Source organism: Ambystoma mexicanum, chromosome 2p, assembly GCF_040938575.1.
Source record: "Ambystoma mexicanum isolate Mex_15411 chromosome 2p, UKY_AmexF1_1, whole genome shotgun sequence".
Classification (NCBI taxonomy): domain Eukaryota; kingdom Metazoa; phylum Chordata; class Amphibia; order Caudata; family Ambystomatidae; genus Ambystoma; species Ambystoma mexicanum.
Genome location: NC_090923.1, coordinates 335,168,767 through 335,186,090, shown reverse-complemented (window position 1 = coordinate 335,186,090; position 17,324 = coordinate 335,168,767). Strand labels below are relative to the sequence as shown.

At 46.7% G+C, this 17,324-nt stretch overlaps 1 protein-coding gene across 3 annotated transcripts in view; it reads left to right on the top strand.

The window, feature by feature from the left end:
• The window catches only part of TASOR (transcription activation suppressor), a 1,979,545-nt gene that overhangs the window by 803,998 nt on the left and 1,158,223 nt on the right, over positions 1-17,324 (top strand). For all 3 annotated transcript variants that reach the window (XM_069643664.1, XM_069643665.1, XM_069643666.1), the window contains exon 12: positions 14,462-14,534. In XM_069643664.1, coding sequence (XP_069499765.1) covers positions 14,462-14,534 — 73 coding nt within the window. The remainder of the gene's footprint in view (positions 1-14,461; positions 14,535-17,324) is intronic.

Genomic DNA, 17,324 nt, shown 5'->3' with positions numbered 1-17,324 from the left:
TTCCTCTTCTAACTCGGAGGTAAAGTGCCAACCTGTTTGCCCAGTCTTCCTAAGGAACTCTGACTTTTGCTACTTAAGAACCTATCCTGACACTGCCTGTTCGACCCTAGATCCTAGTGACCCCCCCCCCCCATTCTGCCACTGAGAACATTCATGCTCCAAGAATAAGGGAAATACTTTTAAGGGATTAGGCCGTTTACCTTGAAAAGAAAATAAGTGTTTAAAAGTTACTTTATAAAATAGTTGGTTGGTAACTGTAACTCTAAGAGTGAACAGTTGCAAAAGTTCTTAGTTAACTTGGATGTGTGATGCACTATTATTAAAAGTATGGTTAACATATTTCCTTCCTTAGAAACTGGGTTGCCCTTCTAATAGAAAGTAGATGTGAAGGTATATTACTCTCCTGTGATTAAGTTGTGCCTCTTCCCAAAAGTAATGTTGGTTTCACCAGATTATCCTGGTAGGATAATTGTATGAGTGTCCCCCCAACTGGGTCTTGCTTCCCCTCACTTGCTGTTAGCCTGTACAGAATAAGATAAGTCTGTATTAGGTTGTTGCTTACCTAGAATAACTTTGAGTCATTCAGTAAAGTGTAACATTAGGGTTTACTTTCCCTGTGCTATCTAACCCATAGTCTGTGGTTCTAACTGTCGCTTGTAAGTCCTACATCAGTCACTTGTATAGTTGGGAAAGATCTTACCTGGACTCCTTGTGAAAAAAAAAAAGTATATGGGTTTTACTTACCTTGGGTTAGCTGTCTGCCTTCCAAAAATAAGTCACTAGAGTTACTGCTTATCTCAATCTGTGTTTCACTGATCTCAAAAGCACCTGTAGTTGAATATTACATGCTTAGGTTTTACTTGCCTAGTATAATTGTGTTATCACAAAAGTAGTTATAGGTTTTCACTGTACCTGGAATATGTGTTCACTATTCACAAAAGGTATATTGCCCAGTTGACTGATTATGTGATTTGTACTGAGAGTCACTGTACAACTGGTGGCGTCTACTGCCCTTGCATTACTGAATGTAATTGTGAAGGTAACCATTGGTTTTTACCCCCCAAGAATAGGTGTGACCTATACTGAATGTGTATGAAAAGGTTTGGACTTCCCTAGAACTACTGTTAGCTGTTCCAAATAAGGTTTATGCTTTAGTTTGTGCTACTTCAAGCATAGTGTTGTGTTTTCGATAGTTGTGATTACATATAATGTGTGATAGTACTTATTTACCCCTAGATTTATCTGGGCCTACCTGTATTTAAATACATTATTTTTACATATAGTGTTTCAGTGGACCATTTGTATTACAATTTATTACAATTGCATTTGTACTGATTCTACAGCCCTCTCTCCCTCCTAAAATAAGACTGGCTGCTCTGTCTACGCTACCATGAACTCAGGTGGCAAAGCCTTATACTAAGAGTTGAGTCTTGTACTGCCTCAGTTGAATGGTTTTATTAAGCCCTCAGTTGGACTTCAGAAAAAGTATCCTAACAATCTGTTCAATGAGGTGGTCAGGTCGAGGACTTTACCCGAGTCATGGCGTGGGGCCATAATCATCCCGATTTACAAGAAGGGAGACCGGGTTGATCCAAAAAATGTCGCCCTTTCTCTTTTCTGGACACCGCCAGTAAAATCTTTGCAGGGCTAGTGTTGAAAGAACTGGCACTCTGGGCAGAGAATGAAGGAATCCTGTCTTAACATCAAAGATGATTCCGCCGGGGCTTACCTACATCATTAAATGGCCATATTATGAACACGGTCTCAAGCAAATCATTCGAGAAGGGAGGTCCTTTTTTGTTCATGGCCTGGATCCACCTGTCCAAGGCTTTCGCACAGTAAATAGTCTGCTTGTGGCTGAAGCATAGACAGTGGGGACTCCCAGCACCGTTAGCAATAATAGTAGAATTCCATGAGCGCTCCCATCTACAGGTGAGGCTGGATCTTCGGGGAAGTTTGTCTGCCTCGTTCCCCACGTAGAGGGGGGTTTGTATAGTCGTCCCTTGCCTCTTTAACCTATACCTAGTGGATCTGGCAGACTGTCTGGTTGAGTGTGGTCTGGCAAGTCTGAAGATTTGATTGGGGAGGTTCAATTAAGAAGCCTATGCCAATGATATTGTGTTGCTTGACTACACCCCCGTAGGGCTCGAGCGCTTGCTGGGTGCCTTGGGGGCGTATGCAAGGACCAGTGATCTAAAAATAAATCCCCTTAAATCAAAAAATAGTTGTATTTAAGCAACCATTAAAGAAAGCTTCCAACTGAAGGGAGGTTCTATCTGGCCAGTTAATACCGGTGGCCAATGAAGTTCTGTATTCGGGGTTTAAATTGAGGTCTTTTCGATCGCAGGGATACGGGAGGACAACTATGGAAGGCATATTAATCCAACTGGGTTGCCAAATGAAGAAATGAAATCAAGTTTATTGTAAGTTCTTCTCTGATAAAGGTCTACATCTGCAAGGTAATTCCTTCCCTTATATATGGTCAAGATATTAACCGTGCAACAAAAACACTGGATTGGGCCAGGATGGAGGGTACATTATGGAAATACGTCCTTACACTCCCTCAGAGCTTGCCAATAGTCTGTGTAATATATGAATTGGGCTTACAATCTTTGCGCTCACATGTAGAGTGGAGGGTAATCTCATTGTGTAGGCTTATTATAGTACCCTGGTCGAATTCTTTATATGAAGATCTGAAAGACATGTTACTGGAGAGTTCTTATCAGTTCCTGTGTGGTCGGAGATTGTATGCCCTTGGAATTCTGCAGGACTGTCGATGTGTGGAAGAGGACTTAATAAGTCACCCAATGCACGTCAAAACATGTTTTAAAAGAATGGACTGGATACAAACAATCGCTGAAATGGGCAGCACTTCTCTATTTCCGTCCTTATCATTATATGACAAACCAAAAGGCCTTTTATTAGGTTATTTGAGGCACTTTTCCAGTTGAAGGTGCAGAGCCGATTTTCTTAGGTTCCGTCTCTATCTCTTATCAACAAGAGAAATACATTTTGCTAGGCTGAAGGATCAATATGCTGACAATCTGTGCACACTTTGTGGGATATCAGGTATACAGAACCTCACACATCACAACGGTTTATCATGCCACCTAGGACCTGAGTGTAAGGACATTCTCAAGATTTGTGGATAAAGAACAATGGCTCGGTACCCAGTCTTTTTGGGAAATAATGTACTCTGGACACGAAACCCTGTTCACATGGGAAGTTCTTAATTTCCTGAGTTAAATTTGATTCGAAAGATTGCTCAATATTATTTATTTTTTTGTTTTTTATTGTTTTCTTTTTATAATTTCTAAAGTATATTAAGTGATTCTTATGTTTTGCATTATGTGAAAAGTTGCATTGACTGTAACACAATAAACAAATAGATAGGAGCTTTGTTCTTAGCCTCTGATAAAGAAGAGGAGAGTGAGCCTCTCCCAAATATTCTAAGGGGACAACCTTCAGATGGATCAGTTGAAGGGGTAAAACTCTACTAATTTGACAATGCAGCAACAAGTGGTGTTCAAAGCTCTATCAACTCAGTTTGCCTGTCTGTTCTCACTTAGATCAGGCTTGACCTCTTGGGGCCAACATGACATTGACACTGGTGATAGTGTATCTGTTAAAAGCAGGGGCTATAGAATGTCAGATAATGTGAGGAGTCACATAAAGGAGAAGGTCAACAAGATGCTTGTCCTTGGAGTGATTGAACATTCCACAAGTCCATGGGCTAGCCTGGTTTTGTCAGTGCCAAGGAACTTAGATTCTGTGTGAACTATAGGGCATTAAATGTAGTTAACAAGACTGATGAACTGGTGGATAAGCTGGGTTCAGAAACATTCCTCAGTACTTTTGACCTGACAAGTGGTTATTGGCAGATTGCTATGACTGACCATGCCAAGGAGAAAACAAGCATTCTCTACCACATAAGGCTTGTACAAAGTTAAGGTAATTCCCTTGAGCTTAAAGAATGCACCTGCCACATTCCAGAGGATGGTGAACCTTGTTCGGAATGCGTTAGAGAACTTCTGCATGGCATACTTGGATGACATTGCACTCTTACCTGGTAAGAAATCTCAACCACCTAGGATGTGTTGCAATCCCTTCAGCAGGCCAATCTGACCATCCAGGCAAGTAACTGCCAAGTTGGTCACAGCAAACCGGTCTGCCTTGGTCATGAGGTAGGAGGAGGGGAGATTACGCCTTACCCATCAAAGTACAGGCTGTACAAGACCTGGCCACTCCAACTACTCGAACTCAAGTAAGAGCCTTCATAGGACTTACTGGTTACTGCCGGAATTTCATTGAGAACTATGGGACCATAGCGCCTCCTCTAAATACTGTATCTTTACCCAAGTACCCTAAAAGTTCAAGTGGAATGAGGACCATGAAAAAGCCTTCCAGGGGCTAAAAGATGCCCTCTGTAAAGCTCCAGATTATACTCAGGCCTTCTTAGTCCAGACTGAAGCTTCCAACTCAGGAATACAAGCAGTCTAAGTCAATTCAATAGCAAAGGCAGGGAGCACCCCATCTGCTGTATTAGTAGAAAACTTAAAGATGGGGAAACCAGGTGGACCAAAATTGAACGTGAATGTTTTTCTATTGTATGGGCCTTGAAGTTCAGGCCATACCTCTCTGGAACTACTTTGGATTCAAACTGACCACCAACCCTTAAGGCGGTTGATGCAGATAAAAGGAGAAACCCTGAAATTGTTCAGTTGGTCCATAAGCTTTGTCTTCACTATTGAGCACAGGTCAGTTACCCAACATAAGAATGCTGATGGTCTCTCCAGAAAGTATGACGGACTGGATCAAGAGATTCATCCATGAATGGATTAGATCCTCCTGTCACTAGTCTGGGGTATGATTTTTATGCCTCATCCCCTCTCCTGGTGAGACCCACAGCACTTTTTTCCTTCCGAAAAGTCATTAATTTATGTGGGATTAGCAGAGTAAATGTACTTGCCGTATTTCCCCTAAGTTTTGTGAGTGTGTGTTAGTACCGATAATATGGTAGAGCTGTCAAAAGCTATAACAATTGTAACTGCAAGCAACTACAAACAAAGTAGTGGCCTTTGAAATGTATTCTAAATTATTCCTAAGTGTTTTGTTTAATTGCGCTAAGTATCTTAAAGCAGATCTTGTGTAAATATAATGAATATATATTTTGATATACATTTGTGTGTTTCTTTGATGTGCATTACTAGCTAGGTTCAGTTTACTTACTACAGCTCACATCTTTCTCTTATGATAAGCCTGACTGCTCCGCCATTCTACTAAAGTTCCATGAGTAGTACAGGCTGATATTAAGAGTTGGGGATCTACAGACCATTGGGATTGTTTTGTAAGGTTTACCTCAGTGTAATTTGAGAAAACTCCCCTAACAGAGTGCAGCACAACCCTCAGTTTCTGCTGTGTTTTTGTGGTCAGCCCATCTCGAAATTAGGGATGATTCAGTTCCATGCAGGCTTCTGAAACTGGACTGGGTGGGGTCGCAAAAGTGATTGGCGTCTGTGAAGGTGCAGAACTGGGAGTAGGCCGTTCGGGTCAATGAGTTTGGCTAGAAAATGGGTGAAAGCGATTGGTCTGTAGTTGGCGGAGAGGAGGTAGTCATGTGGGTTTTTTTTAAGGAGGGGTTTGACGTGTAGTGTCTTGAATGCTGCTGGGAAATGCCTGAGGCGAGGGAGGAGTTAAGGATGGATCTTGCGATGCTACTTTTACAGTTTGAGGTGAACATTTCTTTGAGGACAGTAGGAGGGCAAGGGTCACTTGCAGAGCTGGATGGGCGGCTGTTGGCAAGTAATTTAAGGAATTTGGGTCTAGAAATGGGTGCAAAAGAAGGAAAAGTGGGAGGAAAGCAGTGGGTTGGATGGGTCATGCGGGGGATCAGATGTGGGTGTGGGAGTGCTGCTAGTTTTGTGCAGATGGAGCGGGTTCTTCCTAGTACTGTGTTGTAGAAATGGGTGTCAGAGTTTGGGAGATGTGAGGTTGAGGCGGTGCAAGGGGAGATGGGTCGGCCCGCCATCTGCGTTCCATGGAATGGTTGATTTTGTTTTAGATTTGCCAATGGGGGGTGAACCACCTGGGTGATTGGCCTTGTCTGTTGTGGGTTGATCTTGAGGAGGTTGATGAAAGCAGAGCATTGGGAGCCATGTGTCGTATTGACTGATAGAAGGTAATCCGTCGACTGGTAGTTGGTTGGGGAGGCAGGAGAGCAGGGAGTTGGCCACATCTGGGGTTCCAAAGCAGAACGCGGGTGGATGGTTCAGTGTTAAACATTCATGGAGTATGGGTGGGTTACAGTAGCAAGAAGGGGATGGCTGCATGATCTGTCCATGTGAGCGTTCAAGTGGGGGAGCGTGGAGATAAGGTTGGTGGAGCTAAAGAGTGCGTCAAAAGTAGGTCCTGCAGTGTGAGTGGCACCTGTTACCTGCTGAACCATGTTGAGGGCTCCTAGGTTGTCTAGGAGTGGTTGCGTCATTGGGTTGTCTGGGGGCATCAAACCATATGTTGAGGTCTCTAGAAGGGTGAAAGAAGGGTTGGGAGGTCAGTGTGGCTGCTAGGGAGTCGCTTATTGGGTTAGCAAAGTATCTGTTGTGGCTGGGTGGGGGAGGGGTTTGTAAATGAGCAAGAAGCTCTGGGCGTATGAAGGGTTGATGAGAATGTTCACTAGGAGTGATTCACAATCTGCGTTGCATGCCTGTGGTTAGGAGTGTGAGGTGGTAAGATCAGGTTTAGCCCTGTTGTCATTAATGAGTGTGTATTCAGGGTGAAATGCCTTCAATGTGATGGGTCAGATGTCTCTATTACAGGAGCACGGAAATTTGACCGAATTACCCCATTCTCTGCAAACTACATTGGCTTCCAATTCAAGCCAGGATACTGTTCAAGACTGAGAGGGGGTGAAGAGGCAATGCAGCTCTGGTTCTGGGCAATGAGCGAGTGTATGGCTCTTTTGCCGATCCATCTAGCCGGCACGGAGAACATGACGGCGGACGCTCTGAGTAGGCAGAGCGCGGTCTCTCATGAGTAGGAGCTAGCTCAGAAAGTCCTTCAAGAGATCTTCGCCCTTTGGGGAACCCCTAAGGTGGACCTGTTCGCGACCGGTGCAGTCCAGAAGTATGAAAGGTACTGCTCAAGGGAATTTCCTCCGTGAGGTGCTCTAGGAGACACGTTTGTCGTGGAGTGGCTCTTCCTGCTTCTGTACGCGTTTCCTCAGATCCCCGTCATCCCTCAAGTCCTCAGGAGGTTACGTCGTTTCGGATCCCACATGATCCTCATTGCTCCAGATTGGGCCAGGAGAGCGTAGTACCCGACCCTTCTAGACATGTCCATCTGTCCTCCAATACGTCTTCCCCGGAGAGATATTCTTCTCTCGCGAGAGGAAAGTCGGGTTCTCCATCCAGAGGTAAAGACTCTCAACCTTCACGCATGGTTTCTGAGAGGTTGAGATATAGGGATTGGGACCTCCCGTATGACGTGATGGAGGTGTTGCTTTCGGCTAGGCGGCCCGCAACAGAGTCCCTGTACCGTTGGCGCAAGTTTTGTGACTGGTTCAGTGGAAAGAATGTGGATCATTTTCAGTGTTCGATTACGGAGGTTCTCTCCTTCTTACTTTCTTTGGCCCACGCAGGCCTTCAGGTGGGCACCATTAAAGGTTATTTGGCAGGGCTGTCGATCTTTAAGCGCTCATCAGAGGAATGTTCTTATTCAAAAATTCCACTGATCACTCCGTTTTTTTAAAGGGCTCACAAATGTGTTCCCACCATCGCCTTTTTCAGGTTCCAGTCTGGGACCTTAATTTGGTTCCAAACTTTCTGATGGGTGCTCCGTTTGAACCCTTGCACTCTTGCCCTTTAAGGTTGTTGACCCTTAAAACTGTTTTCTTGGTTGCAGTTACATCTGCTAGAAGAGTGAGCGAGTTGCAGGCTCTTTCTTCTAAGCCACACTTTACTTTGTTCCACAAGGACAGGGTTGTACTGAGGGTACGTCTGTAATTTCTCCTTCCCGAAGGTCGTCAGACTTTCATTTGAGTTAGAAGATGGCACTCCCCGCGTTCTGCCCCCCTCCGCTTCCTAGTAAGGAAGAGGAACGGCTTCATAGGTTGGATCCTAGAAGAGCCTTGAGCTTTTATCTATCCAGAATGGCAAAGATCAGAGTGTACGACTGGCTCTTTTTTGGGTATACTGGACACCGTTTACGACAGACTGTTTTGAAGCAGACCTTGTCTAGGTGGATTATCCTCATTTTTTCAGAATGCTGCTGGCTGGTAAGGACCCTCCTGCTGGTTTGTCGGCTCATTCCTCCAGGGGCATTGCTACTTCAACAGCCCACCAGAGGGGGGTGCCGGTGAAGAAAAGCTGTGACGCTGCAACGCGGTCTTCTATACACGTTTGTCAAGCATTACTCCCAGGATACTTCCCATGCTCAGGATGTTGCCTTTGGTAAGGCAGTGCTTTATTCTGTCATTTAATTGGGTATGTCTACATTCTTTTCACTCCTCCAATCATTTTCATTGCTTTGGGAGTCTGTCATAGATGAGGAATACGTTGGAGCACACAATCCATTCGAAGAACAAGTTACTTACCAAACTGGGAACGTTCTTTCAAATGGATGTTCCTCCAACGTATTCCTCATCGCCCTCCCTGCTTCCCCCTCGCATTCCCATGCCGTTACAGCTTACGTCCCGCCAGGCTAAATGCAGTCGAGGCTGTGTTCTGGGCATGTGTGCCACACGTTGTGAGGGGGAAAAACATGGACTGAGGCTACGGGCGCCGTGCGGGCTACTTGTAACATCCGATGACGTCACCCTCGACAGAGGCCTCTGAGGGACATCGACCCAATGCCATTGACGCAAAGATGCCCTCTGCAGAAACAATGCGCGAAGCAGCACAGCTGTGGACATTACATGTCATGGATGAGGAATACGTTGGAGAAACATCCAGTCGAAAGACCGTTACCAGTTTGGTAAGTAACTTCTTCTATGATGAACAGGATGTCTGGGCTTTCAATGGAGATGAAGTTGTAAATGGTGTCTGTTTTAGGCAATAGATCTGGCGTTGATGAGTGAGATGGAGGGGTGGGGGTGGTTGGACCCTCGGGTTACAGGTGGGTGGGGTGGATGGGTTTGTTAAGGAGCGTAGTGGGGATCCTCCAGTGGAGGACTTGCTTGGGGATTGGGGTGTATATGTGGAAGGCTGAGGGCTGTGGTGTCAGGGAAGGTGATGGTAGGGTATGTGGGGGGAGGGGAGGGAGAGAGGGAGTGTTTGTTAGTGAAAGGTGGGTGTTTCTGTCATTCTTATGGAGGCTCTGAGCATACATTCTTAGGCTCTGGAAAGAGTGTTTGTGATGTATGGGACTTAAGGGGAGCATCTGGTGTGGTGGGGGGGCAAGTAGGGAGAGTATGTGAGGGACTTGCAAGTGGGGGCCCAGATAGGGGTAAGGTGTGAGCGCAGATTGTTGAATGGGGTCCATGAGAGAGTGGGTCGGAGAGTGAATTTGAAGCGAGAGGGGGGTGTGAGGTATGTGTTGATGCCGGGTTTCAGATTTCCCTGAGATGGAGGATGATGTTGTGTGGGTAGGGATGAATGGGGGGGGGGGGGTGTAGAGATGTGATGGCATGGGTGATGCAGATTCTGTATTTCATGGTATTCTTCAGTGCCTGTGATGTGTGAGAGAGGGTCGGCGGGACTGCTGAGGCGAGGGAGTGTTAACGAGGAATGATCAGGCAACACTTGGGGATGGGAAGGCTCTTGTCTAAGGGGGGGTCTGGAGGGCATGGGCGTGAGGGAGCACAGTGTGGGGGAGATTGGGAGGGGCCGGTTGGAGTAGAGGTGTAGTGGGGAGTGTTCCCCAGAGGGTATTGTGGTGGTGTTGGGTAGGGGGGGTGGTTGAAGGGTAGGGGAGTGGTGTGGTGGGGAACATTTCCCCCAGAGGACAGGGTGTGTGATGGGAGGGGCCAGGTAGGACAGCCGGTTTGATGGTGCGCCCAAGCGCCCCTCATCTGTGAGGTAGTTGGCATGGTACAAAGGAACTACTGCGTTTGTTCAACGAAAATTAGTAGCAGTGACTAATTTGGTATCTTGTTGGATTTGAAAAATAGTGGCTAACTCGAAAGTCCAGTCAAAAATTTTACGCAGTGGATAATTCAAAATAAGCAGCTAAGCTTGAGACCGAGGTTGTGCTCAAGAGTCTTGCAGAGTTAGAATAGAAAAACCAGTGGCCAGCTCAGATATGCAACTAAAACTTCAGAGACTTGGGGTATAAAGTATAGTGTACAGTTAGAAATTAGCAATCGAATGTGCAGATTTATGGAGCTGTGTTTAGATGTTCGGCTAGATGCAATACAGTGGTTAAATTCAGATATTGAACTAGATGCAATACCAGGCTATAATCAAATATTTAACTAGCTGCAAAACGGGAGTATAATCAAATATTCTGCTAAATGCAATACAGTGATTGCAGCGACTCTGTGTGGGAAGGTCAGGAAGGGGAAGATGTGTTGGCAAATAGGTAAGTGTTGATAGCAGGATTTTGACACTGATTTGGTGTGATAGTGTCAGGTGTGAGTCCATGGCACATCCATGGTTCTTTATTGAGTTGGAGGGTTGGGTTTAGAGCGGGCGGTCAGGGGGTGGGTTCGGGTAAGAGGACAGTCGTCCTACAAATAATGATTTTAGATTTTCCGGGGTTGAGAAGGTGGTGGTTGGTGGTCATCCAATGGTCGATTTCTGTGAGGCATGATGTGAGGTTAGAACTGGCGTTGGAAGGGTCCTTTGGTGTCTTGAAGATGGCTTTGGTGTTGTAGGGGAGGCATGGTATCACAAGTATGACACTTGACACAATAGGTACAATTTGTAAAACCTTTATTGAAGTTTCTGGGATTGGAAAAACTCCTACTTTGCCCTAAAACTAAGATAGGAGTAGTCTCAACCATCAAATGATACACAAAACAGTCCTAGTGGAGTCTGTCAAATCAAAATGGCCTATGGTAACAAACCTAATTCCTGCCCTATATATTGTACAAAACGTGTATAAAGTAGAAATGTACGTAAAGAAAAAATCTGTGTTCAAAAGAATAAATGTGGCTGAATCAGCTCTCCACCCTGTAGACAGGATGACACCCTCTGGCTCGGGTTTTAAACACAATAAAAACGGTTCCAAAACGTGGAGAGGCCCGCCTGACCTTCCATGTTAAAGTCTCTCTTTCAAGACTTCCAAATGATGTTTTTACAAAAAGTTCACTTAGGTCGCCCTCGGTCGGGCTCAGACCTTTCACAACAAAGTTCCCATAGGTCTCCATCTGTCGGGCTCTGACCTCTTCAGAACAAAGTTCAGCAAAACTTGCAAGGAGGCTCCCTTCCTCAAGCTTATTACACTTCGGGTCTCCCTCTGTTGGGCTCAGACCGCTTTTGGATGTCGAAGACTTTCGAATGTGCGTTGATTTGTTTATAGACCTCCGCAGGACCACTTCGACTACAAAAGTTCAAGGTTCAACTTTCACACTCTCCTTCTCTAGGAGTTAATTTAGCTTATTTTGCTTTTTTAGTTCATGCGCTTCGTTACAAGCAATGCACCTTTCACAGAGACTTTTGAGTGGGCTACTTCTTTTCGCCGGACCACTCAAGTTACTCAATATCGCTGATTTCACAGCTGTCCTTACTTCAAAGTTCATTCACAGGCCTGCCCTCCTTCGCGTCACCTCCACACGCGTTCAGCTTTCACTTGCGATATAATGTTGCTTCTTCAAACTTAACACACAACGGTTTCTCGGGTCTCTTGCCAACTCGGCGGCTGTGCGCGTTTCTTTCTTGATTTTACGATTTCCAATTCACGAGTCAAGGTTTGTACCACAAGCTTTGCTTCACCTCCCCAACTTTGCCTTTTACCCAGGAGGGTCGCTGGAGTCCTTGAAACACAATGCAGCCTACTGATGCGGGTTCTGGCCTTCTCGTTGCCTCAATTAGTGTACTCTTCGGTTTTTCGACCCGCTGCTCTTGTCCCTTGGTCTGTTGCTTTGCTCCAGTAGGTTTGCCTTTGCCCCGGAAGTTCTGCTCGTACTTGTGTTCCGCCTTGCTCAGTGTGTGTCTATAGGTTTTATCCGTGTGAGGAGAGTTAATTGGTATCAGGTGTATGCACTTAAAGTCAAGTGCCTGACTTTGCTTGACCTGATTATCGGGACATGTCCAGTATGATGTATGAGCGTCAGTCTTGTTACTCTGTCACCCTCTTCCTCTGCCCAGTGTTTGTGTAAAAAGGGAGGGGGGAGTTGGGACCTCAGAGAATCCTAAATTGGATGTTTTACATGAACAAAAAAGGAGGGAATACCACATCTTACCATTAGCTGCCTCACCCCAACTCCTCGTGGACCTCTCACCCAGGTGATCCTCCTGCACGGATCCACCCCCAGGAATTGGATCCAAAAGCGATGGCCGTGTCCTGGCCACCTGGATGACAAGTCCCCGCGGACTAGCGGGTGAAACACCCTTTGTTTTCTCAGTGTCATCTGCATAGCTGTAGCATGAGAGGCTGTGTGAGCAGATGATAGTGGGGAGGGGGCTCAGGCAGAGGTTAAAGAGCAGGGGCAAGCAAGAGGTGCCCTGTGGTACTTTGTGAGTGACAGGGCGGGAGTCGAGGAGAAAGGGGGCATGTGTATAATTTGTGATCTGTTTGAGAGGAAGGAGGAGATCAACTTCAAGGTTGCATCCCTAATGCCAAGGGAGTGGAGTCTGTCCTTTGAGGGTGTGGTGGTTGATGGTGTTGAGAGCCGCTGAGATGTCGAAAGGGATTAATGAGGCACACCCTTCCGAGTTTCTTTTGAGATCATCTCAGATGGAGACCAATTGCAATTCAGTTCCTCGTAGGTATCTGAAGCCAGAGTGGTTGGGTTTGAGGAGGTGGTTGGTTTCTGTGAAAAGGAACATGGCTGTAGGCTGTTTCGATCAATAAGTCTGGCTATGAACCAGTTGTTGATCGGTCTATAATTGGCTGGTAGAATGGGGTCAAGGGAGGGTTTTTTGAGCAGGGGTTTGATGTAAGAGGTCTTAAACTGCTGGGAAAGAGCCTGGGGTGAGAATGAATTAATGATCGATCTTGTTCTGCTGCCAGCACGGGTTGAGGATAGGATTTATTTTAGAACAGGGGTAGGACAGGGATCTCCAATGTATCCTGAGGGACCGCTGCGCTAGCTATTAGAAATTCTGGGTAGTATATTAGGGGAGAGGAGGAGGAGAAGAGCTTGCGGGTGTGGGCAGGCTGAGAACACCGGATGTGAATGGCAGGAGAGTGGGTCGGTAATACGGCCAAAGGACATGCAAAAATCACATGTTGCATCCATTTTAAAGTATATGGCACTCTTTATTGCATAATGCGTAAAATGAAAAAGTACACGAGTAGAAATACAGTAAAGCAATATCTTCTGCCTCCAGCCCAGCGCACATTGCATTTGTTACCGCAAAATTATAAAACAAAAAGGTATGAGGATACAAAGGGTCCGAACTTCACTTTAAGGTGATGTGCAGCTTTAAAAATACAAGAAATATCCACTATGGGTCCCAGTAACGATAGATTTAGGGACCAATCAGTTTCCCCATAAAAAGGAGCACAAACAACTTCCAAAAGGTCATGTCAGTAGTCAAAAAATAAGGAAAAGAAAGGGGGTCCAACCAGACTCTATGGCAAGAAGGCAGCAAAATGTAATTCTTTCTTAACCGTGTGTTTGCACACTTCTGTCAAATATTACTGCCCATACTCTGTTCAGCCATTATGCCTGCTTTAGTTGGGCTTATTTACAGAGTTGTCTCGTTTAAGTGATGCTCCATTCTTGCTCTCCCTACTATTAAGCACTGCTTTGGGAATCAAGAATGAGGTATCTGTGAGAAGACTCCATCTGTTGGAAGAAAAGTTGCTTAACTGTAAGGTACTTTCTGTTGCCTTCTCCTCACAGATTCATAATCGCCCTCCCATCTAGCCCCTCACTTGGAGAGCTTGATCTCTTCTGGTTCTTTGTTCCTTCAGCTGCTGAACATGGGGACGAAAAGATGTAACCAAGGTCAGGGGGAGTGGCATTCTCTCTCTCTCTCTCTGTTTCTCTCTCTGTTTCTCTCTCTGTTTCTCTCTCTGTTTCTCTCTCTTTCTCTCTCTCTTTCTCTCTCTTTCCCTCTCTCTTTCTCTCTCTCTTTCTCTCTCTTTCTCTCTCTTTCTCTCTCTTTCTCTCTCTTTCTCTCTCTCTCTCTCTCTCTCTCTCTCTCTCTTTTTCTCTGTCTCTCTCTCTCTCTCTCTCTCTCTTTCTTAATTTGAGGTCACTGCTAGTTGTGTTCCACCATTTTAAACTGTTTGAATTGATTTAAGCAAGATGTGTATTTTACATTCTTATGTGTTTTTATACTTTTGAAAAATATCACTTTGGCTGATGGTTCCAAAAATTTAGAACTGACTATCATTTGTTCTTTAATTGTAGGCGTTCGTTAAACCATTGGGTGATAAAGGCTTCCTTTTTCTGCTCTCACCTTTGCAAATGGCATCTCCTTATGGTATGTATTGGTAGTAACTTAACATTTTCAGAAAATATACATTTTTTTCAATTATATTCTTTTAAGTCGATATGTTGCAAAGGATGCAGTGCAGACAAACATTCTCTCTGAGAAATGCATAATCCGCCTACTGCATTGCTTCTTCACAGTTCCTTTTAGTTGCCTTCTTCGTGCTTCAAGCAGTTTTTCAACGATCAACACTGTATGTCTGTAGCCTGTCTGCAACTTATTTATTACGTTTTGACAGTTCCCAGTAGATTATTTTAATAACCTCAAGTGCAGACCTCCTTTAAGGCAGCATTATTTGGGGGCGGGTCACTTTTTCTTAGTAGAATGCACTTGGTTCTGGGTATTCCTAGCTCCAAACTGATATGCCTTGGTGCCTGGAGGCATGATTGATCCTGAACTCTCCCAGTGATTATTCTGGTGGCATGATGCACAAAAAGCACAGAAAGAACTCTTCGAAGAGATTGGTTCCTCCAACGTATTCCACATCTATGACAGGTAATCACCACAGCTGTGCCGCTTTGGAATTTTTTTCTGCGTCGATACGCTGTCATCGAGGGCCTCCGTCGAGCCGACGTAACTGTATATTATAAGTAGGATGCACAACGACCGTAGCCTCAGTTCCGTTTTTTCCGTGAGCGTGTTTGCTTCGCAGATCTCGGCACGCCTCGGTTCTTCCGAGTAATTCTATTGGTTCTTTGAGCTCGTTTGTTTGTGAAGATTTCCTGATGTCTTCGTCTTCTTCTACCCCGCGGCTGGGTTTCAAGAAGTGTCGGGACTGCGGTTCCAAGATGTCGCTGACGGACCCGCACAACGCCTGCCTCTGGTGCCTCGGTGAGGACCACGCCATGGACGATTGTGACGATTGCCAGTCGTTAACATCGAAGGCCTTGCGGGAGCAGAAGAAGCTTTCTGCCGGTAGGGTGTCCAAGCCCCAAAAGTCGAAAATCCACTGGGCTTTCGACCGACGACTCGAGAGGCGACTCTCTGCATCGTCGGCGTAAATCCAGGGGGTCTTGGTCCCGGAGTGGGTCCCGCCATTCCTCTGCCTCTTCGAGGCACGCGCGGAAGCGTCGTCACCGGTCGCCTTCCCCATCCTCGTCCAAGGACTCTGCCCGTCGGCGGGTTGCTTGTCCCAACAAGCATTCCTCTCCTGCGTAATGGGATTAATTTGGTAAGGAGATGATGGTGATTTTTCAGTCGCAGGGCTCCGTTCCGTCCGCGCCTTCGAAAGAAGCCGGCAGGGAACGTGCTAGAACTGCCGCTCACATGCCTTCGGGCTCGGGTGGACGGCGCGATCACCGGGAACCTTCCAGATCCCGGTCGGACAAGGTGGATGGCTCTAGCCATGCCCGCTCCCGGTCCTCGGCGCCCTCGAGACCGCCGGAACCTGTGAGATCTTCGAAGAAGACGTTGACGCCTTCGGCGCCGAGGCCGTCGAAGGACACGTTTGGGGCACCGCCTTCGAGGCCTGTGTCGAAGCCATGCCATCGGCGCCACGCTCGACGCCGATTCTGTCGACGCCTTTCGAGGAGGCTCTATCGGAGGTGCCCCGGAGACCGGTGGATACCCCGAGGAAGGCTCGGGCCAAGTCGAAAAATGTGGTTGTGCCTTTTTCTGTGCCCTCTTCCAGGGATTTATTCCAGCCTCTTGATTATATTTCTTAGGTGGAGGAAGGGTCTGAGGAAGGTTTGGTACCTGATGAGGTTCCTGACGACCTGTTATCTGGTCATAGCCAGTTGGAAGACCTGCGTCAGCCTTTGCACAACGCCAGTAGTCTTGATACCTCCCCGAGGTTGAGTTTGGCAGGCCTGAGCCTGGTACGCATGCTGAATCTTCGTACAGGCGCCACCAGTGGATTTTCTGCAGGATGACCTGACGGATATCCTTGACCAAGGTCCACCTACTGACCTGGTGCTGTCATTTCTATGGCTTTACAGAGAAGGGGGGCGGCGGCGGCGGCGGCTTGGACTGCTCCGGAGAGTCTCACGCAGTGAGCAAGTCTTTGCCTAAAAAAATACCTCCCAGCCTGTACCGACCCCTGCTACTTGACTACGCACCCCACTCCGGAGAGTTTGGTGGCGCAGGCAGCTACGGCCCCAGCAAAGCAGGCGTTGTACCCTACCATCCCTCGTGATAGGGACGACCAGCGTTTTGATGGCTGGGCTAAGAAAGTGTTTTCTTCAGGGGGTATGGCTTTACAGGCAGCCAACTCTCTGCTGTGTGTGCCTTGGCACGTTTCAGTCACACTCTGTGGAATTGTGTCTCTTTGGCGGCTGAACTTATTCCCGAAGGGGAGGAACAGGATGGTTTTCTTGCTCTCGTTAAGGATGGCAAGGATGACGAAGTTGTTGAGTGCTGCAGATCGCCAACCTCTGCCATTTTGTCTTAGGGGACAGCAATGGAGGGGAGGTTCCTTTCAACACTACTCTTCCTTTGGTAGATCGAGATGAGCTGCAAGTCAAATGGGCCACCGTAGGAGTACCAGAGGTGGAAAACAAGGTACTCGAGGTGCCAAGGCCGCTCGGGCAGTTGACTCTTTGCCCTCAGGCACTGCTGCAGCCGCTTCAGCTCAGTCATGAGGCCATGTCCCATGGCTCACCGCTTGGGGGAAGGCTGGCGCAGCATCTTGTAGAATGGTGTGCCATTACTTCAGATGTGTGGGATCTGGAGTTCATAGCCCACGGCTACTGTCTTCCTTTCCGGCACAGGCCTCACGACAATCCACCGGGGAATCTCTTTGAAGAATCCGGATCCGCTCCTTGCGGAACTGGTGCCTGTAGT